Source organism: Poecilia mexicana, unplaced genomic scaffold, assembly GCF_051168715.1.
Source record: "Poecilia mexicana isolate PSO_F unplaced genomic scaffold, ASM5116871v1 scaffold_5, whole genome shotgun sequence".
NCBI lineage: Eukaryota > Metazoa > Chordata > Actinopteri > Cyprinodontiformes > Poeciliidae > Poecilia > Poecilia mexicana.
The window spans coordinates 25,558,847-25,582,896 of NW_028263374.1; the positions used below are offsets into that span (position 1 = coordinate 25,558,847).

Genomic DNA, 24,050 nt, shown 5'->3' on the forward strand with positions numbered 1-24,050 from the left:
ATTGATCAGAGTACTGCGGAACCTTTTTGCTGGAAACCTCTGACATCTTTTGGCCATGGAATGTAAATGTGACGATGTATTTACTCTTCAAAATCAAAATACAAGAGAACATAAACTAACTTGAACAGAGTGCTTTCAAAAAATTTGTCCCCTCAAATATTTAATAGCTTTTTGCTTTTTTGTCACACTTTAATGTTTTAAATAAAATGCAATACTATTGGTAGCCTGACTAACTAAAAAAAAAAAACAATTTTCAGAAAATTAACTCATTTATTGAGGAAGAAAATTTCCAAACCAAACAGATAAACAGGCATGTTTTACTACTTAGATCAATTGTTGATCTAAATCAAATGTGGCAAAACAAAAGCAAAGAACAGAAACTGAAAGGATCAAATAAAACTTCACAAATCTGTTTGTATGATTTTGTTTATTCAACTGACAAACACAAGTTTTAAACCATTTTTACATACAGCATCAGCTCTCACAGTTCATATTACCCAACAAGACTTCTTCCACAATCCTCTAAGCACTACAAAAATTTGTACATGCAAATCTAAAAGTTACAGTATTGAAAAGTGGAAACAATGTAGTCAGACAGAAAAATAAGGCAAAATGTGCTGCTCTACATCATTAATAATTTAAGTGTAAAAAAAAACATTAAAAAGTAAAAGATTTACGTTATCTGACGGGTATGTATCTATGTGTTGTCTTCATCCCAGGTCTTTAATCTGCGTACTCAATATCACAGCCTATACATACGACAATTCAATGCCCAAACATATTTAATAAAGTATATACAAGAGTGAAATTATAACAGTTTTAGTATCGGCAATAGACCTCAGTTGGTGCTGCTACTATAAAACGTTTCTGTTGATATTAAGTGAAAGGCACACAAAGGCAAAGAGTGGAGATGTTACAGTGTTACGGAAAGAACTGCTACACAAATAGCAGACTGCTGGTCCTCGAATGGTTAAAAACTTCTTTTTGTTGCTAATGTTAAACGTCTTCATTGCTGTGATATGATTGGTTCAAATCTGTGGAGAAAAAGGGCTACGGACGATACAAACACAAGCACAACGTTCCAAGGTTCCATCTTACAAAAAACATTTTTGAAAAATCTGTCAGCAGTTCTTCCATCTCACTGTAGTGACAAAGTACACACACACACGGTGCATCGAAAGGTAACAGACTCGACCTCATCGTTTGTCTCATTGTGAATAATAAAGTGCTGCTAAAACGATAACCTTTCTCAAACTCAGAGAGAAGACACGGTTTCTCACAAGGGATACAGCAGAGATAGACAGCGATTTGTGCAGCAAGGCAAACTGGGTTTGTTTCAGTTTTTGTTGTTGTTGTTTTGTTTCACAAACATCCGTGCAGAGTAAAAGACATGACTACAGAATAGCAAGAAAGCAGAAACATTCTGCTCAATTCAGTACTGGTGGCAAAACAGTAACAAACACTAACATTAGCAGAACTTGTAACAAAACATAATCAGGGTAACAGAAATCCTTTCATTCAGTTTGGTCTACTTTACTTCCGTCTCTGAACGGCAAGCAGCTCCAGACAGAGAAAAACACGTTTTTTTTTTTTTTTTTTTTTTTCAGCTATTGCACCAAACTCTCAACTCTTGGACATTAGAGAATTTAAACTGAAGCTTTTCGGTCTGGATGAGGTCAGTCTGACCTGAAGTATGTCTAGTGACAGCTGGGGAAACACCATTGATTCAGGTGGACACTTAAACCTAAGTGAGGCATTTTTTCTGGTTTTATGGTAGCTGGTTGTGAGTGATTTAATTAAATTGTTGCAGCTTACTCCAGAGATGGAGTATTTCCAGTTCCTTTTCTTAAAACTAATGTCATTAGTTGTGAAAGCAACTAAAGAAAGAACACAAATAGATTTTTAAAAATGACATTTTAGGTATGAAAGGTCTTTTTAAGCAGAATAAATTTTGACATAGTAACTAAACAAGGAGTTAATTTAAGAAACATTCAACTGCTTGCCATCACGGTTTGCATACTAAGTAACTTCATTCTGTTTCGTCGGAGTGGAACATTGGGCACCTTTTGTAAAGTAATAGCCCCATCTGGTGGAAGAACACAGTAGCACAACGGCACCGGAGTCTTAAAAAGATACAGCAATACAGTCTGGTCGATAAAAACAGGAATCTCTCCACAGTGAACTTGTTTTTACAGTTATAGCACTCTTTAGCCAGATAAAAAACTCAATATGCTGAGTTTGTTATCACATTGATCAGTAAAGAAAATATCAGTAAAATACTAAAAAAAAATAGGTGGTAGAAGCTGGTGGAGTGATGCAAATACATCTTTTCCTTTAAAAAATATTTCCTCCAGATCTCTCGTCAGCTCCTCTCTTCCCTACAGTCAGGAGACACCTCAACTATATATATATATATATATATATATATATATATATATATATATATATATATATATATATATATATATATATATATATATATATATATATATATATATCTACTGTCGCTTTGGAGACGATGTCCGAAATGTGGTGACAGAGTGAAAATTAGTCCGACCAGAAGATCTGTCTACTTCTAACCAGCGGACCCTTCCAGCTCGCACTCGGCCTGCAAAAAAGAGTTTGTCTGAAACATTTGCATTCGTCCGCTCAGAGCTGAGAGTCCGCTCCCAGGCTGTTCAGCTCCTCCGGCGAGTGCTTCTCTGCTCCTCCGCCGGCCGTCTGGCGGAAGCCGGCGGCGATGTCGTCAAACGTCCGGCCCCGGGTCTCTGGCACTTTGAAGTATGTGAAGATGAAGAAGAAGAGCAGCAGGATAGTAAAGATGACAAACACGTAGGGGCCGCAGACTCGCTGTGAAGACATAAAAAGAGAACAACAGTTATCACTTCGAAATGTGTTCCTTCTTCTTTTTCTTCCAGTTTTAAACACTACAACTCCATACTTTCTGACTTGTTTGTGTACTTACAGTAATCTTTGCTACAGTGCGAAAGCACAAAATCTTACCAAGTATTTTTGGTTTAGTTTTTGGTGTAAACATCTTAGCACATTTGAGATAAAACAAAATTAGTTTACAAGTAACCTTCCAGCAAGATTTAGGAGCTTGTTTAAGTGAATAATTTCTTAAAATTGGTTTAAAAAAAAATACTAATTTGCCTGGCAGATTATTTCACTCATGAACATAAATTATAAGTGAAATAATCTGCCAGTGGAATAAGTACTTTTTTATAATTAGTCATGAATTCTGTCATGACAACAAACTCCCATATTTTGCTAAAAGTCATTTTTCTTTTTGTTTTTTTGTTTTTTATTTCTAGAAATTTGCACTAGAAACCAGACCAGAAATACTTAGTAAGATTTTGTGTTTTTGCAGTGCAATACCATATTTGTGAATTGTTTTATACATGGAAATGCTAAAGGTGGAAGATTAGCAACCATGTCCAAAGAAACAGAACATTTCATGTTGTAATGTGTGGCGAGCGGCACCTTTAAATTAAAAGTTCTAAAATACACATTCATACCTTTAACAATGCGTCATTTTTTTCTGTAAATTCCAAATGAAACTCTCTTTAATTATAAATAATACATTAATATTCAGGGGATGTAAGGTGTAAGCATGATGTTAGTGTCATAATCCTTAAAATTATCATTTGGGTTTGTTAAAATTTGTATTTAATTGGTAATGTGCACAGAGAGAGAGCTCTCTGTGCTGAAAGCCTCTGCCTAAAAGCAAGAAGTTGCATTTTATCTTCTGGCCACACGAGGCCGTGCTTGACTAAGTTTATCACCAGGCCACTCTGTTTTTTTCCACTCACCTCTATATACTGGAAGCTCAGTGCCACTATAAAGTTGGCTGTCCAGTTGGAGAAACCAGCTACAGCGATGGCCGACGGCCTGGGTCCCTGAGAGAACAACTCCGCCACGATGAACCAGGGGATGGGACCCGGGCCCATCTCAAAGAACGCCACAAAGGCGAAAATGGCCACAATGCTCAAATAGGACATCCACTCGAGTTTCTCCTGCAGAAATAAAAGACGAGAAGGAAGATGAAAAATATGCGTGATGCGGAAAGTACATGTTTAGTGTTTCTTGAAAGGCGAGCCTACCAGCAGAGCCAAGGCTATGGTCATCAGGACGGCAGACACGGCCATGCCCATCAGTCCCAGGAGGTGCAAAGTCCTGCGTCCTGCACGCTCCACAACGAACAGCTGAAAAACAGATGAGGAAATACAGTTACACCAAGCAGAGCTCGGACAGCTGGGTTCACCGTTATTTCTGGCTGAACAAATTGTATCTGGGCAGATTTAATCGGATCCAATTTAAGCAAATTTAAAACTTATGAATGAATAAAGCAAAAATCAACCCAATCAAAAATAAGATAAAACTAAAATGGTTGAATTTTGAGTGAAGGCAGTGCAGCTGTATGGAAATTACAAACAACTGCAATCCTTTTGCTGACATTTGTGTCTGCAGTCAATGGATGATCATGCAGAGTGGAGTCACTAATCAAACAGAAATTAGTCAAACGACTTTACATTTACAGTTTGGCTTCAAGCATAAAAATATCCAGATATTTTTTATATTGCTTGTTTTAATACATTTAACATTACTTTTGTCATAAGAGCCGATCTTCATGCAGTACTTACAGAAACTACAGTGAAAGCAGTGTTAACAACACCAGCTCCGATGGTGGCGTACACTGGCTGTGGGACTTTGGCTTTCTCAAAGATGCGTGTGGAGTAATAGAAGACCTAAAGCAGAAAAACACACAATCCTCATGTCAGTGTCTTCAGCACCTTCCGACATTTACAACACACACAATACATGCGTAAATATCTAATAACTCACAGCATTGATTCCAGAGAGCTGCTGGGAGAGCTGCAGGATGATGGCGATGATGATGGGCTGGCGATAGAGCGGAGAGCGGAAAAGCTCCAGGATGGTCACTTTTTTCTCCCTCATCATCTGCCGGCTTTCCTCCTTCATCTCCTGCATGTCAGAACTCACGTCTGTCGCCCCTCTGAGCTTCTTCAGGACTAAAATGGGTCAAAAAAAGGTATTAGTTGTAAATTAAGCCAGATTATTCTTTCTCTTCTTGCATCTTGGAGTAATTTTAAACCATGCAGGCATATTCCAACAAAACTATAGCAACAAGGCATGGTTGTTACTATGCCTTATAGTTAGTTAGTGATACTAATATCACTAACTTCTAATCTGTAGTTAGGAAGAGATTAATTGGATGAATCGTGATGAATCGATTATTGAACTAATTGTCATCTAATTTAGTGACTGTTGAGTACCGACTCAAAAAAGGCTATTTTCTTAAAAAACAACTAAAGTAAAACTGTACAAAAAAATATACATTTTGCATTTAACATATAAAACACTTTTGTCTGTAAATATCTTCTACTCAGAACTCCTCAAGAGGCAGTTTTAGCTTTACATGGTTTAAATTTAGTAAAAAACAAAAATCTCCAAATAATCACGTTTACTGTGCAATAATTAATCGGCTGATCAAAAAAATAGACGATAGATCAACCCTACACTGTATCAATGTTGAGTCAAGCAGAAATGCTGAGTTTTTTATATGCTGATGTTCTAAGTATTTTTTAGCTGCAAATGCATTCTTTGCTACAAATGATCAAGACATAAACTAACAAAATGCTGTTATGGCATTTTAGGCAATACAATTTTTAATTTCTTATTTAAAAAGTAATTAATAATTTGTTTATTTGTATTTTTTTAATCTATTTATAGAAATGTTTAAGAAGGCTCCGGTGGTTTAATGACAAATCTGCAGAATGTGCCATTTGGTTTTATCTGATTAACTGATTAATCATTAGAATAACTGATAGAGTAATCAATTACTAAAATAATCATGAGTTTGTTTAAGTCACCTGTTTTGGCTTTGTTCTCTTCATTCTTGTTGATGAGCAGAAAACGGGGGCTCTCTGGGCACAGCGGCAGCAGGATGGACTGTATCACAGACGGGATGAAGAGGAAGCCCAGCAGCAGCGGCCAAAACTCAGCGTTACCCATGATCATCTCCAACCCGAATATCTGGAGAAAAGAAAACAACCAGAACATTATAGACCATCCATCCATTTTCTGTACACCCTTGTCCCTAGTGGGGTTGGGAGGGTTGCTGGTGCCTATCTCCAGCTAACGTTCCGGGCGAGGGGCGGGGTACACCCTGGCCAGGTTGCCAGTCTGTCGCAGGGCAACACAGAGGCACACAGGACAAACAACCACACACACTCACACCTAAGGAGAATTTAGAGAGACTCCAATTAACCTGACAGTCATGTTTTTGGAGGAAGCTGGAGAACCCAGAGAGAACCAGAGAGCACAGGGAGAACATGCAAACTCCATGCAGAAAGACTCAAGGCTGGGAATTGAACTCAGAGCCTTCTTGCTGCAAGGCAACAGCTCTACCAACTGCACCACTGTGCAGCCCCATTATAAACCAGCGGCAAAGAACATGACAGGACAGCACAGGAACAGGAACATTACACGAGGTTAAAATAGGAGCATCCTCTGATCACCAACCTGTGCAATGAGGATGCCTATGACGATTCCCAGCTGGTGCAGCGTGCCCAATGCGCCTCTCAGGGCTGTCGGAGAGACTTCGCCGACATACATGGGCACAAAACCAGTGGAGAGGCCGGAGTAGAGACCCACTACAAAACGACCAATGATGAGCATTTCCCAAGAGCTGGCCATCTTTGAAAAACCCATCAGAGCAGCTGCGATGAAGGCTAAAATGTTGGCTATGAGCATGGAGTTCCTCCTGTAGAAGTCACAGAACCATTTAAAAGTCATGTCTGTAAATTAAAGAATGGTAAATGAGATGCTTTGCTTCAGTGCTTATGGCTCAGGTGTAATTTATTTACCTTCCCAAACGGTTGACAAAGAATCCAACAGAGAAGGAACCAAAAATGCCTCCGACAGAGAAGATGGACACAGAAATGGACCAGATTGCTGTGAGGAAGCTCTCGGAGATGGGCTCCTGGTAACGGTCTCTATACGTTTCATTGATGAAATTCTCTATGATCTGTTTAAGAAAAGAACACATTCTTTTAGTGCACAAATATCACAGATTTATGCTGCGCTTACACGAGGCCGGTGCCTGGAAACTCCTGGTATTTTCAGATGTTGATTGGGAAAAAGTTCCACATTTAAACTGTAGAGGTCGGTCAATCGATCCAAAATATTGATAGCATCGATACCAAGTCGAAATCAGATCAATAATAGCATGGTGTGATCTTTACTTTCAGATTCCCTCTTGAAATTTCAACTCAACTCTACCTGAAAAAAGATTTTGTTTTGATGTTCCGTCAAATGGCGATTTTTTTGTACTTTGTATTTTGTAAACTACGTAAATTCTGCCCTGAGTTTTAATAAATTATTCAAAGAAAGAACTACAAAAACATCTAAATGTCAGAAGTTTGATGGTGATCGGTATTGGTATTGGCGATACTGGCAACGTATTTAATTGGTAGTAGACTGGAGCCAAAATATGAAGTATTAGGCAGCATTGCTAAGACACCTTAAGAATTGATTGCACATGAGTTTTGCACCCTTAGCTTCCAAACTTACTAGCTTCCATCTCTTTCTGAACAGTAACCCATCTCCCCTCTCCCATGAATGAAAGTGGTCATGTAATACATATATTCCTTATCAGAAATTGTGTCAAAGTTAGAGGCTTTCAGGCAGGTTCTCACTGCAAATAGGATCATAGATTTTAATGTTACATAATTAAACACAGCTCCAATTCACGGCAGTGCACATTTCTAATGCGATCATCACAGTTACATAAGTGCCTGAGTCTGATCATGCGCGCAATGTTGTCCTCCTTCTTAAATCACAGATGTTGGCAGAGCAGCAACCAGCTGAGGGCGGTACTAACTACTCTATGTAATCACCATAACTTCCTGTATAAACCAGGAAGTTTGTCAGTGACACAAAGGAGTGTCAGATTTCTCCTCCCCTCCCCCGTTGCCACAGTTCCCGTCACTAATCACCATGTCAACAAAACACTCCCACGAGCGGCGACACCAGCGTCTGTTTAGGAGTCATCTCTCATAAGACTCATGAAGGTCACCGCCTAGTCTGAACTTCAGTCAGTCCTGCTTGCCCCGGTTGTGTCATCCGTCTCCTGACCAGAGATCTTAATGCACTGGAAGCTGAGGAGAGGCAAGGGGAATTAGAAAGTCAGCAGTGTCCTGGCAACGTGGTTAAAGAGCGTGGCTATCACTTATCAAGGGCTTTCCTTTGGTGGCAGCACACATGTACACTGACACTGTGACCACAGAGCCTGGGTCATTTCCACTATCAACTTACACTCACAAGACCCCGCTTGGCGATATAACAAATATGCTATCATGCATTGCACTGTACCCATGACCTTCACATACACACGTCTGCCACTTTATTTAGAGGCACAACTTCATGTGCAAAAGTTGCATGTAAAATCTTCAATATTGCTTTTTATGCGACCTTTTCAAACCCAAAGAGCCATTTTTGCCTGGAGTTCAGCTGAATAAAACTCAATAAGAGGCACAAAAGTTACCAGAGCTACTGAAGAAAGAACATTTAATACTTATCTACTTTAGGACATGCAGCATTTTTAAACCACAGCCTTTTTTTTTATTTTAAGTTGTAAAACACAAAAAACATCTTTTGCAAGTTTGTAGAACAAATATAGTGAGGAATGGGGAGGAAGCCCGGATTTCAACCTAATGACCAGGAAAAAAAATATTTAAACTATTAGTAATTGCATTTTTAGTCTCATTCAGTGGAAATGCAAAACAACTTTTTTTTACAAGAACTAAAACAAATGCATATATATATATTTAAAACATTATTTAGTTCCTAATTACTTTTAGATCAAATTATAAAGAGCCATTGTGGAAGGTTCAAAGAGCCACATAAGGCTCTTGATCTACTGTAATCTTAGAAATATTTTAGTATCTGTATTAGCTTTTTCCTTTCATATTTTTTAAGATTCATATGGCTTTTATTGTTTTACATAAACTAGAAAAATCTGTTTTGAGGCACTTGGATTCCACTTTTCATTGGCATAAAAAATTAAAAAGAGACTGTTTGACCGTTGAATTATTATTTGGTGTCTGTTTTTTTCTTTTTTTGTTCAGACAGAAAGCAATTAATTTATTCCAGTTAACCTAGCAGCTGTAGCTAGGTCAAGTAGGCCTCCTAGCTGCTGGCTGATTCAGTTCCTATTTTGGGTTTTTATATTAAATACAAAGTAGTTAACACTTCAAAAATAGTTTTAAAGCTACCGTAGTTTAAAATACCAACAAACAACATTAGTCAGACATATTTTGCTCAGAGTAGTGATGTGTCACTTGAAAAAAGCCTCTTTGTAGCAAACAAGAAGAGTGAACTCCTGCTGCTGAGAGCTGAGTCCTCAGATGCCCCTGATCAGCTCTGCTGAGAATCCACGCACATGAGGGCGGGACTTCACTATGATTGGCTCACACAATAGCCAATCAAACACAAAGACAGTCTAGCGTCATACAATGAGAGAAGGAAGTGGAAGAGAAACTCTAAGGACACATGTAGTGACAGACGGAGGAAATTAAATGTGAAAACTTAACAATAAATAGCATCTGAAATGTTTAAAGTTTCTATATTCCCAAACGCAGATATTATAAGGATCATAGGAGCAATATGCCCCTTCAGAAACTTGTGGCCTTTGAAGAGTAGCACATGTCTGCCAACGTCACATTTCACAGTGCCTACTGACTGACTGTCAGATTCTAAGCATGTAATTAAAACAAAAAATGCTGTTGATGGTAACAGCACAAACAATGCTAAACAACTACGGATGTTTCTGTCGTTTCTAGGGTGAGCTTGTTCTGGCTGGAGCTCGTTCTGAACCCAACCAGTTTGGTTGGGTTCAGAACCAAACTGGTTGGGTTCTGAACCCAACCAGTTTGGTTGGGTTCAGAACGGCACATGTAAAGTAAGGAGGATACTACAGAACAGTAGGAAACAAGGTCCTTGAGTGCATCTAATCAGAGACGAGGCTCAAGGTCTGCTCTAACAGCAGCATCACTGCAGCTTTTATCAAAAAACTGGGGCTGGGGAGAAAAAAGTGGCGGCGATAATCTAAACGGCGGATGCCGCATTCTGGTTGGGTAAGAATTAAGCATAAAAGAGCATCATTTTTCATCTTTCAAGAATCTGAGGTTGCTCAAACCTGAGTGTGTGTGAAAGGGAGAGGAGAGTTTTACACTGGGTCAGGTTGTCCCAGGAGAAAGGCATCCGACTCAGCTGACAGCAACATGCAAGGCATTTCATATCTGAGCCATGGGGCAGACAGCCACCATTTATTGTGCTTAGAAAAAAAAAAGATAAGTGGCTGTGCTCACAGCTTCAATGTTCTCGAGGCAAAAGAAGAGAATATCTTTAAAGAATGTCCTTTCTGTAAGGAACAACTTCTAGCTCTGTGATACTTAACATATTGTCAACAATAAACAATTTTCTTGGTTTTATGGTTGTAACTAATTATGTTAATGATTGTCCTCTGAAAAAGACCCCACATTTGAATATTTACTTAGAAATATAACCTCTTTCCACCTGTTCCCGATTTAGTGGTTCATGTTATATCGTCAGGAAGTGATTTTATCTCTGTCAGATCTGAAAACATTTCTTTTGTTTCAATCAACTTTTAATTTCACAAGAGGCTGAGAAAAGGATGATTCAGCTGACAGGTAATATATCAGGTTTCTGTAAAAAAAACCTCAGGTCTTAAAAAGGGAAGGTAAAGAAATTCAGGGTGTTTTTTTTACATTTCATGTCATTGTCGGAGTTCTTCTCCAGATTTCTCCACATTTTTGAAGTCTGTTTAAATCACAGCCTAGAACATTTTTGACAGCATGATAATTAAGGTGTTTTTTTCTTGTACTGTAAGCAGAAATTGTTAGGTGTGAGCATGGTCAAGGTGATAAAAAAATATATCTGACCTGTTTGGCAACCTGTGAGTCATATGAAAAGGCAGCTGTGTGGCTGCAGGGTGTGTCCGGACCAATGCAAAGCCATCTCACAAAAGTTATTTACTTGTGATGAAATGTTTGACATTCCAGGAGAAATTAGTCTCTCTGGTCTCCCAGTCTGTCAATAAAACCCACATTACAAATGCTCCTCTGGGGGCATGAAGATTTATTTTTCATTATTTTATTTAGCTACAGGGATAGGTAAGTGTTTGCATATTATTTTTTCTAAGAAAAAAATGCTGCCCTTTTCCAGCAGACTGCTGAACAGACGACGTCCTTTTTAGGGCACAGAAACTCTGGTACTAATGTCCTTGGACTTATTAGGACAGAAGAGAGCTACTTTTATCTCTTCTCTTAACCCAAACTTTTCCTATTCTGTCCTGGCATCCAGTCATGCAAGCAAACAAATTCAGAGTTAACTAATTTTTTTTTTTTTTTTTTTTTTTTTTAACAGATATTTAATGCTTTGTTAATTTGTACTATTGGTCTAAAATGGACTCATGTCCTGATAATCTAAGGTTGAGTGTCCAACTCACCTTCTGTGGAGCATTGATGACACCTGTGTTGTAGCCGAACTGCAGGGAGCCAATCACCGCAGTGCCAACGCTCATCAACAAGGGAAACGTTATTTGCTGCAATCAAAAACACAAAGCACAGGTTTTGTATTCAGTGAAAAGACCATCTCAACCAGTTACTCACCATCTTAACCAACAAACATTCATTATTTCAAAAGCACAAATGACTTCAGATTATAAGGCTAAAACAGCATCACTTTACTGAGTCTATTTTATTTGGCTAAAAACTCTGATGCAGCTCTGCTTTCCACTTTCCGGGAAAAGTTTTGTCTGATATTGTTTTAGTTATGTTTTTTTTTTTTGAGAAAGATATTATTCTATGGCTTTTTCTGCATGTTTAAAAGTAGTAGTTATTTGTAATAACGTAGTTCACGGTTAATTTCCAAATGCTACAGAAGGATTGATTTGACATCCAGATCTGCAGAATATTATATAATGTAAGGCTCATAGATAATAAGTAAAAGAATATTGCAACATGTAGCATAAATTATATTTATATATTTACAATGAAAAAACAAAACAGATTAAGATAAATGTTATGACTGAATAGTAAGGAATGTTTCTTGGTAGCGGTCGGTATGGGATTCTACTGCTTGATAACCTTGATTTTAACCTTGATTTGGTTTTGTAATAATGACATGTTAATGTCCATATTAAGTCAAAACTTGACTTGGTTATCAATTGCTTGCACAAAAACATTTAACCTTCATAAGGGTGGCTCAAAATATTATTTGTCTTTTTTTTAAGGGAGATAAAATTGCATTAGTCTTCTTTCAGTCAGCTGATAGGCAGTGTGCAGTAACAGGTAGAGAAGGCTTTTGTCAACATTTCATCTGGGTTCTCGCGAAAATATATTAACCATATTAATCTTACCATATTAACCGTTGCATGTTTGGAAATTTTTACTTTTTGCACTTTGATATCTTTACCAGACCTTCCACTGCTCTTATTACTTTCAATATTATCCCTCTGTATTGCTTTTTATGTTTAAGGTATTTGACCATGAGGCATATTCAACCCCATGTAGTCATCCTTATTGTCCCTGAACTTTTGACCGGGGTTTTCTATGTAAGCCTCTCTGATGAAAACGGTCCTGGTTAACCCCAGGTGGAGTGATGCTTTGTCTGTGTTCGTGTTCCTGTGATTACAGAGCTCATTTTGAGCTGAAGCTCAGTAGAGCCCCATAGATTAGAAAGGATTTTCCTCATACCAAGAAGTAAATAAAGCATGGTGGGGTATGCTGCTTTCATCTTTCCTCCTGCAGGCCAAGGAAATAGCAACCTTATTAAAACACTATCTTTTTGTCTTTTAGCCACAACGACTTTCTGCAGAACTACGAGTTGCTGTGGTTATATACATAAATTGCAGAAATTAACATTTTCACAAAAAAAAAAAAAAAAAAAAAAATTAATTGAGTATATTGCCTCAATTCATGGTAAATGAAGGCTTTAATTATTTTAAAGTTTTAAAAAATTCTCAATCATATGTTCTCTGGGTATATGGTGTAACAAAACCCTGTCACTCCCGCACTTGTTGCAAAGCACTGTCATTCAGCTTGGCTGAAAAAAGACCACTTAACTTTTGTGTCACTCAAATCCAGAAAAAATAGACAAAACATTCATGTAAGGAAAAAATCTAAAGGAATAACAACCAACTGTCTTAACATGACACTATTTTTAGTGGCCTGTCGATTCAGGAGTTATCTGATCAGCTCGCTCAATCACCAATAAAACATTTTAACCGGTTTGCTATACTTGTGTTTCTTTGTTCTAGGTTATGTCAGTCAACATAATCTCTAATATAAGTGTAATATCCTATATGATTTAGTTTGTCTGTTTTGTAGAATTTTATGGTAGTTCTACTTTAGGTTTTCATACTGTGAGAACCTCCCATGACTAGTTTTTAACTGTTTTGTCTTTTATAACTCACTGAGATCATCCAGGCTGGAAAGTTCATGTTGTTTATACGTCCAGTGCTGTTTCAGTGATTTACTCTGGATAGCTGCCTCGTATTTTGGAAACATAAGACAATCACATGCCTGGATGTCACCTCAAAGGCTTTTTCTAACCTGAGGAGAAGTAACCAAGCAGAGGCCTTACCGAGTTTAGCCACATAATGATATTAAAGTCAAAAAAGGACAAGCACTCCCTGAGGCTGTAAATAATGACATGCTAAAGTCCAAGAGACAGTTTATTCATTATCACGTGTAGGGTAAGTAATATAAAACACCTTTTGTGACATGTGACTGGAAGTAGCAATAAGAAGTTTGGAAACTATGACTATAAACCTTCAGTGATGACTAAGTGGGTTTATGGGACCCAAACTGCCAAGAACATTTCTATCATGCAATTAGAGCAGCACTGTTTGAGGCTTCATGCTGGTGATGCTAAATTCCTCAGGAGGAAGCTAAATTCATCGGTTTTTGTTTCGGTAACCAGCCCTTCTGGTGAGTCCATGTTCAACGCAGAGCATGAAGGTCCGTTCTTTATCACCAGAAGAACTGAAAGTTATTCTCCATACTAGGAATGGAGGGAGTGGTGAAAAGTATATTCAATACATTATAACTATTTTGTTTGTTTGCTTTAAACTAGGGATACTGATTGGGAAATGTTTAACAATATGGGTATTCATTATTAATGCTTATGTTGTGGAAGAAAAGCAATGGTGGGCACACCAACGCACTAGTAGCGGAGCTACGTTTCCGTTAATTCAAATTCAGTTCAAATTACATTAAAAATTTATTTTTTAAGAGGTATAACACTTGTTTTGTTACAAAATGACTGACATTAGCCGGTACCAGGGGTGCACAGATTTATCTGCGCTGATTTTCTTAATTTTGGGAGATTGGTGAAAAGTCTGAAAACTATTAAGGTAACAAACCCAAAAAGTTCTCAATAAAAAGGTACATATGTTTTTTTTTTTTAAGTATTTTGAAAAAGAAGCACAGCAGGTGAAACCGAATGCCAAATGTGAATCAGTTCCAGCTGATCTCATTAACAACCAGCTTTTTCTGCCGCAAAGCTAATATGGTCCACTGAGCGACAAACAAACCAAATTCTTTCTTGCTTTTTCAGAAGGTTGCTCTTTACACAGTGATGACTGCTGTTGTTTCTCCAGAAATCTCCAATTTTGCTGAAATCTTCATAGCAGCCTGGCATTTACATTAAACTTTTCACGTAATAAAAACAAGATTATTTTGAAGAAAACCTCTCAGCGTTTCATTAAAAAAAAACAAAAAAAAAACAGCCCTGAGAAACTATTTCAGATGATTATGTAAACTGTTCTCCTCTGAGATATTATGAAAGCGCACACCGCTACTTTTAAATGTGACAGAAGACCTGGCAAGCCTGAAACTGCCCAGTTTTCTCCCCCTAGATCTGATAGTGAAGAAGAAAACCTGTGTGTGGGTTTTTTGGAGGCTGTCGCTGCACGCCTGTTTTCTATAAAGGACACGTACAAACTGACTCTTACTTTTTCAGCCAATAGCGGCTCCCGTTTTTCAGGTCATCGAGTTCGTAACGCAGTTTGTCAGCTGTATATTAAAACACACACTGACTTCGTTTAGCATTCTGGGTTTGAGGTTTAAAGCAGGCCTTGGGGTAAATGAGGAAACCCACATTCTGATTCTGAAGGTATATTCTGAAGAGCTCTCAGAGAACTACCAGCTGCCTTTTACTATCAACAATGAAATCCTGTTGGTGCCTCTGGGACAAATCTATCTATTTAAATCCCTCCTCTCTTCAGGGAATAGATGTATTTGTCCACAAAAAAAAAAAAAAATCTCCTCAAATGTGGATGTTTGACTTCAGCCACAAACGGCTCTTAGCACTTAGATACTCTAGCTTTCAACCCTTCAAATCACACAAACTGCACAGGGAATCAAATTTATGAGAAGCACAGAGTAAAACTTTAAGAGAGCATTCTAAAGAAATCCTAACAGTTTAACCAGAACTGACTCTCCCAGATGATAACAAACCCTTCCTTGTTTACTGTGAAAATCCAGAATAAGAAAGTAGGTGAGATATTTTATGTTTCCTGGAACTCATAAACAAGAAGGCCAGCATTATACTTTGCTTCCTCACAAGAGAAACAGTGAGGTTACACCCATTAGAACTATCCTACTATCGAAACGTTGGAGCCAATCCTTCTCTCCTCGTGCTTCGCCTCTCAGATTCGTGTTACATCCCTGGCATGTTTAATGCAGCAGGAGCTTTCAGATGTGTTTACATTTCCAAAACAAGTGGTTTGACCTGAGCAAGCAGTCACAAGGTTTTTGAATAAACTTTATCAAAGCCCTTCCTGGATCCCTTCATGCAAATGTTTTTTGTTTGCATGTGAAGGTTTAAGCAAGACATAAGTCTGCAAGCAGGACTTTTCTGTCCAGTCATGGCAGCAGTGCACAAAACACAGCCAACAATGAGCACATGTAAACTGGTACAGTCAGATGAGCAGAACAGGAAGAGTTGAAAAACCACCGTCAAATCGGTAGACGCTCAGCCATTCTGATCCTTTTTTCAGTCACGTAGAACTGGCTCTTGTTCAGTTGACGCAACAATAAAACGTAGGAGGAAATGAAGCAGGGCAGAAGCCCCGACCCAAATTTGGGCATGTGTAACCACAACCACTGACATGAACCAGCATTTCACTCTCCATCCTCCCGCTCAGCCAGGGGACCTGAAGGGATCAGTGTGCTGAAGTACAGAATCTCCTGTTGATAAAGGAGAATCTCCCTCCTAACATCCTTATACTCTTTGTGCAGTTGAATATTTCTCCTTATCCTGACGACCGTGAAGGTCAAAAAAGGAAATACAGCCCAGGCTGTGAGAATCCAAGCCAGCTGACAGAGAGGTGACGTCAATTCATGATAATTTAATCAAGAAAATGAGGGTTTAGCTACAAAAAGGGATGTCAACAGGAAATCCACAAGTGATTCAACACCTGTTGCCAGATAAGGTCCTTAAAAGCATCCTTTTAGCATCCTCAAAACCTTAAAAAACCTTAAAAATAAGAGTATCTGCGGGCTGTGGCAAGTTAAGTTGAAGACTTTTTTTATTACCACCCTGAATTAAAATTAAGACCAAAAAAATTATAAATATAGTTGATGGTTGGGGGATCATAGTATTACAAGCAAATCAGTGAAACTTCTGGGGTCTATTTGTGGCTCTTGGCAGCAGCTTTGTGTTTTTCAAACAGCATATGACTCTCTACAGCCTTGACATCCACAGTGCCTAGCTTAAAAGTTGGTGTGCACAGAATATACCTAACCTTTTATGGATTTGGTAACAGAAGTGAGCCAATGGCAAAAACAATCGTCATCCATCCAACTGGTAACAAATTTGAATTTACCCACAATGGACACAGAAAAGCTATACTAGCAGATAGTTTATACTAGTGGTAGTCTCCACTGCCTCAAGTCACAGAACGCAACAAAAATGTTTGTGTGCGACTCAAACTTTTGCCTGACGAAAACGTCCCATGAGAAAAAGAAAAACTACATAGAATATAGAAAATTAAGTAGTCATGCAATGACAGAATTTAAGACCTGTGATTAACTTATTTAGATTATAAAAGATTTTAAGTCATTTTAATGCCTTAAATTTAGATACAAAAACATGAGAAGCCCTTTAAGTCATAAAAAATTAATTTTATCCAACAAACATGGCACAAAGTATAGCATCTCCATTCATGAAGTGTAAAATAGAAAAAACAGATTCTTTACGAAGGGAGCAATGAGTTCAATCTGATGTAATAGAAGAAAAACGGATGTATAACCAACTGCTTACCACAGTTTTTTCACACATGAGCAGCAGTGTCTGTGATCTTTAGTTTCTTTTAATTTGCATTCCACGTGTCATATGAGAAAAAAAAATTACATTTCATCACAAGGCACATTAAAAGGAAAACCACTTTGGTTCGACTCCAAATAAGGAACTTCAAAACTGCTGCAATCAAAAAGTAGGTCACTTCAACAGAGAGTTTTGAGCAGCCTTGTGTTTTTAAAATGCAAAATAAGTCATAAATGTTTAAAACTATCTCACTTGCACTCACAAACATAGAGCTACAAATGGTTTTTGGTGTCTGGTCTATAAAATTACAAACACTTTTCAAACGTCCTTGAGGATGTTCTAAGACACAAAAAATATTCACTTAAAAACACTACAAATGTAATATTATGGAATAAAACATTTTTGCATAAACTAAGCAAAACATATTTGTAATAAGTGAAGCTCTGCAAAAGGTAGTTTTTCTGTTTCTCGGTGACTCATCTTAGCCATTCATAAGTACTTCCCCGGTGAATGAGTAAAGGATTAAAAGCAGGCAGAAGTGCGACTCATTTCATTTCCTTTTTGCCAGTCTGCGCCGGATCAACCGCTCTGGCCTACACTACACCCATCACGTCTCTCAGCATGTCATCTCTTTGGTCTCAGCTTACACAGCTGTGCGGATCCCGACATACGCCCGCCTCCTAGAGCGCCCTCACACTGATAGCAAACCCTGCTTCCCCACGGTGGTCACTTAACAGTTAAGCAGTGGTCAGCAGAGAATACATCCATCTTTGTGATTAATAAAGCTATAGCTTAGATTCTGAAAGAAATGTCCTTTATCTTGTGATACTGTAGTGAATTAAAAAAAGTCAGATGATTAAAAAAAAAAAAATGCAAATCATGACAAGCATTGTCTACATGAGGGGTGTCCAAAGTGTGGTTCAGAGGCCATTTGTGGACACTGGAGTGATTTTGTTTGGCCCCTACACGCAATTCAATAATGTTTGGACTGCCAGGATTTAAATTTGACAAATTTAAATACTCTTAACATGAAAAATGTTGGGAACAATGCAAAGTATATAACATTTTCATTTTTTGCTTACATTTGAAATTCTTAGTTAACAGGAACAAAAACATCCAGCTACAAAAAAATTTATTAATTTGAAAAAATTTCGAAAATTGGGCACAGCTCTAAATTTGTCTTTCCAGAAATGATCCGTAATCTTTTGCTGTTGTTGTGGAGGTAAAACTGTTACATACCAACAAAATATAAATCATTCAAATCCCAACAAGGAAAAAAATAAACAGCTGTCTGCCTCTTCTGTTTTGATATGCCAAATATGTTAACCCATTGTTGTTGTTTCAGATCTGGACTTGTTTAGGTTACTACTGAAAAGTTGAAGGTTAAATAAAATCCCAACAAAATAAGGAATAGACTTCCATTTTTAATAAGAAAAGAAGGAATTGGGCCCAGACGTACTTTCAATTTGCCAAGTATTTCTTGTGAAATTTCTTGCAACACGAGATATCTCCTTCTTTCGGAAGGGCTGTATCATGAAATATCTGCAGGAAATCATCTTTTGTATGCAACCCCAGCTTCATTATCCACATTTGTGTCCACAGTTAAGAATATGAAGCAGCTAACGTTGCATGTTTGCCGTGTAAAGCATTTCCAATTGGTCTCACGCAGAACATCGGGTCACCTGTACACTATGTACGGGGTACTCAGCCAATGCCACTGCAAAAGTCTTCAGGGCCTTATCTATCAGTGCCAGTGACACTTCAACCAGACACAGATAAAGACGTATTTATAGTCTGCTCCGCCCCCAGGAATGTGTTGACTGAATTTAATTGTGACACTAGTGACAGCTCACTTGTAATATTAAAGTCAACAGTGTGTATATTTCTGGACATAAGGCATGGGTGGCCAACTTAACCATGACAGCATCAAAACAAAAATAAAATCCAAAACAACATGTGTAATATGATCTAGCCACTTTCATTTCGTTGTAGTTTATAAAATGTTACAAACTGATCGTCGGCACACTATGTTTATTGTTGTTTTGTACAAGTGAAACCTCAGGTACAAAATTAGAATAAACAACTGTTAAATATGTAGTTTTCAAGAAAATATTCTTCTTACTTAGAATTTTATATTTTCCGGCATTCTGCTCTTTATCTTTATAAAATCTTTACAAACTAAGTTCCTGCTAACTATTCACGTCAATTCCACATGTTTAAACACTCCAATTTATTCCAGCTCCCATCAGTATTTAAAACAATCTGGACCTCTGAACACATAAGATTTACGATGCATGGTGGGTTTAATCATGGTCTTTATGATCCATTGATCACAAAAGAATTCAATATTGAAGTAGCTAAAGGGTTACGAGTAAGTAAGATGGTGCTCTGCTAGTTTAAAGGGAATTGTCTAAAGATATTTCAAACTGAGATTAGCGGTATTGCACGAAAGATAAAAATATATCAGCCTTCTTTCAGGCAGTGCACAGTAACAGGGGAGAGGGACAGCATTGTGCCACTGTGTTTTCCATGTCAAATACCCACAAGAGACTAAAATCTTTTCCTCAGTATTTACCTCATTAAAGGCACTCTGAAGTGTAGGAATGCTATGGTAACTCATTGAAGTGCTTTTGAAACTATTACTGCTTAAAACATTTATACAATTTTAGACTGGCCATGTCTAGTGCAGATTCGAAGGAGCTGAGAATCGGTCTTGTTTTTCAGAACAAATTTCACTTGTTATAAAAAAAAAAAAAGGATTCAACCACTTCCTGGGGCTTTAATGCTTTTGAAGTCAATATGAAGCATGTTTACTGTTGACCCAAGTGGCATTCATGTGTTAAAGAAACTGTGGTCACAGATGGTCGGACATTATGTGAAGACAAACATGGTGGAGAATCCACCAGGAGCTGCTTTCTTTTCTCTATTTACTGACAGTCACTTTTACTAAAAATATGTGGGCTTTACTGTCCCCAAAATACTGTCCCTTATCCTTTCAATGAGGGTGTACAGCTGATTCTCAGCTAATGGAGCTGTTCTGTCTTTGGGTCAAGCAGGTTTTGCCCTTCTATCCTCCAAAAAGTCTCCAAACTACCAACAATGGTAGGGTACACCTTAATACATGTTAAACACAGTATGTCTGACTTCATACCAGTCAGAGGACTAATAAAATACCTTAAACATGGAATCTTGCTTCACTCTGCATCATAGTCAAGTTGTAGTGAAATCTTCTTTTGCAGAAAATCCTCATTGTGCCTCATTACAACAAAGATGACAGTTACATTAGGAGACATGCCGAGGGGAGGCAGTATTGCAGATGAAAGGAAAAACTACTGGAGCATTTTAAGAGCGGTCAGAGTTGGCAGAGGTCTGACAAGCAGGGAATGGAAAAGACTTCAGCTGCTGTCATTGCTGATGTACTATGAGCCAACGGTACTGACTCTGGACCCCCCAATCAAAATACCTGCTGCCATACGAGTTGGCAAGAAGTTAACAGCTCTCCAGTTCCAAACAGAGCAGATCAGCCATGTGCTTGGCCCCAGTTAACAATCCTCATTTGGGTTTGAAAACGGGGGTGGGGGGGTGGGGGGGATTTTCCAGTTGACAAAAATTGCTGAAAATCCAATGCTAAAAGGATAAGTTCAAGATATTAGAAATAATTACCAAAGCACTTTCCATAAACAATGGCCTTCCTCTACAGCATTAACAAGCCGCACCTTGTTGGGACAATAGTTGCCAATAGAGACGCTGCAGATTAAACAAATGAATCACTTCAATGGAGGCCAAACTATGACTGGTGACGTGTTAATCTGCTCTTAACTACCCAACTCTAATTGAACGCCACATATTAAAATCCCGATCACAAGACGGCGATTAGCCTATGCACGGAAACATAAATACACACAACAGCTCAGAAGAACCAATGAAAGCAACATCTGACACAGAGGGAGCTCTAGGCTTGAAGACTCACTATTTTCTCTAAGAGCTCTTATTCAGGAGCAACTCTGTGTCACCATCACACTGTGAAATGGAAACACTGAGAATCATTCCCATATTGTCCCTGAGCCCCCCCTGCAGATGGAGGGACATAAAGGACAGCCAGGGAAACATCAAGGGAAGAGCAGGAGGAGGATGGGGGGGCTGAAGTCCTGTAGTGTTTATGCTTCACTGGTCTTCGTGCAACTTGTGACCAAAAAACGTAGCAGGATGGAGCTAACATTATCACGCAGCAGATAAGTCATATTTTCAGGACATGGAGCATTATAATACATAACTCTGAACTTAATGAGACAAATACACCATCATACTGTTCCGATATGATTAGTTTAAATATTTTTGTTCTGAAACAAACCAGAACCTTTAGTTGATAGCTTGATACTGTATCAGCAGGACTGACAGAGTGTCACCAGTTTTTATAAATTGTTCCTGATACAAAATGTTAGAATGTTCTGAAACCAGATTGTCAAAAACATCGACTGTTAAGGAAAATTGTTTTGAAAGTAAATCCCTTTAAAAAATGTTGATACTAGACTAAAGCTAAACATTAGTATCTTTGAATATAATAGGCAGCAAAATTATTAAAGGCACATGTCATTATTTTCAAACCAAGCTAATCATTTTCCAGCAACTAAAAATTTGTTAACTTTTTATTAGTTTTATAAGAAAAATGTGCCACTTTTTAGTATTTTAATAAGATTTTCACACTGAGAATATTTTGTTGGCCTATACTTAAACTTTCATAAACTTCAAGTTTAATAAACACATCCTAGTATGAAACGCCTTCTAAATTCCTGTGGTATTACAATATTTAGCAAAAATAATACGAACCCTATGAGATTCTCTTTCATGTATTTTACTCCAGAAATTACTTTGAAACAGTAATCAGATAGGCAGAAGTTATAAACCAGATCTTTTTTTTTTACCCCTTCCTTTTGTTTTGAAAAATAAAATCTAAAATGTAATCCTGATTATCTTACTTATTTTTGTTTTAAATGTTACTTTTATTGTTTTATTTTCATAACTAAAAGGATTAACGTTGAATACATTCGGAATATTAGTACCACACACATAAGTATTAATCATGACGTATCCGGGGGTCTTTTGTAACTTTAGTCACGTAGCCCCTTACAGGAACGGACCACCTCAGTCTGCATCGAGCCCCCTTCCGTGACGTCATGACGCATAGTAAAAAAAAATGAAACATGTGGACTTAATATTCCCGCAACTTTAAATAATTTGAATGTGACCGGACCTATTAAATAAAGACACACATATTGACTTGAGATGAAATCAAGACTATAATAGCTATAATTTTGGGATTAAAAGACTATCAGACGCAACAACTATGTAATAAGCAGACAAAAGGATGTTTAAGTATTAGCTGTGTCATGGCGCCCAACGGGTTAAAAAATAAGAACTGGGTGAAGTGAAATCTCACGCAATGCCTTTAAAACCACCGGCAACTAAACGAGTTTGACAGGATAGAGAGCTTGCTGTTGCGAAGTTTTATTACCTTTCCTGAGTCCATGGCAGCGAAAGGAGAAAGGCGTTTTTCTCTTTGTCTGTCAGTTTATCGTTAGAGTTGATGGACAGCCTTCCTACGGATCTCCGTTCAGAAATTGTTCATCTTTACTAAGCTTCTGTTCCTCTGAAAAGCCTTTGAGTCTTGGGAGTTTTCTACTTTTCAAGAAGTCTCTCTCTGTTTCAGCGTGGTATCTCTCTCTTTAACCTTGTATCAGGTCTGGACCTTCACCCTTCCGTCGGTTGAAATGAGATCTCCTTTCTTCTGTTTCGTCTCACGCAGTTTTCGTGGATGTGTAAAAACTTCCAGGTCCAGCAGCCTTCTGCCTCTTCAACCTTATGGAAACAGACATGCAGACATGAGCTGAGCCACGCGTTGATATAGCAAAGATGACGAGTTTCTAAATGGGTTGTCCGAAGCAAATGAAGGTCCTCCCACTTAGCGGAAGCCCGTAGAGGAGCGAGTCCTGACCATTTGTGTATTATCAAACACTGGAAAATGTAGGAGGTCCATAAAAAAAATAAAGCTCCTCCCTCTCGCCTTGTACTTACATGTGACTTTTAATCAGCCGGAATATCGTCGAAAGTTAATTTTATTCATGCAGACAAACACATTGCATATTACACAGGGTGATGTACGCAAATTTAAGGTTGAATATTTACAGCGGCTTTAAAAAATCGGTTTATCAGAAAATTTTAATGTTACACAACACCAATAAAAATTATTTGAATGCAAAAATTGTTACAGTTGACCTACACAGTCCTTGGGAAAACTGACTTGACAGTTGTGCAGCAGTCATTGACATACCCCAAAAGATGGGTATACTACAGGAGGTCATTGCTGTATACCCTGGATTATGTAAAGTTGAGTGGAAGGAAAAAGTGTACCAAACAAAGATTTACAAAAGCATGTAGCCTTAAAATAATTATGAAGCAAAGCCTATTCAAGAGTTTGGGGATTAATGAAAAAGGTTGAAAAAGTGTGTCAACATTTGCCATACTACTTATTGAAAGTTGAAACTGTCAGTTAAGCCACACCAGAACCACAGAGAAGGATATTAAGTCAATGGTGTCCAACAGCACTGGTTGTATAATTCTTTTCAATAAACCTTTCTCTGATTTGCTTGGAGAGTTAGTTTCAGAAACAGTGA

At 38.0% G+C, this 24,050-nt stretch overlaps 1 protein-coding gene across 1 annotated transcript; it reads right to left on the reverse strand.

Annotated features, from left to right (window-relative positions):
• Positions 1-408: 408 nt before the first annotated feature.
• On the reverse strand, positions 409-23,296 carry slc2a1b (solute carrier family 2 member 1b). Its single transcript, XM_014987842.2, has 10 exons — positions 22,892-23,296; positions 11,555-11,650; positions 6,891-7,051; positions 6,547-6,787; positions 5,895-6,057; positions 4,846-5,033; positions 4,644-4,748; positions 4,104-4,205; positions 3,813-4,016; positions 409-2,850 (listed from the first exon to the last, which is right to left on the reverse strand). Exons 1-10 carry the CDS (start codon positions 22,904-22,906, stop codon positions 2,650-2,652), a joined length of 1,476 nt encoding a protein of 491 aa, XP_014843328.2. The 5' UTR covers positions 22,907-23,296; the 3' UTR covers positions 409-2,649.
• Positions 23,297-24,050: the final 754 nt, after the last annotated feature.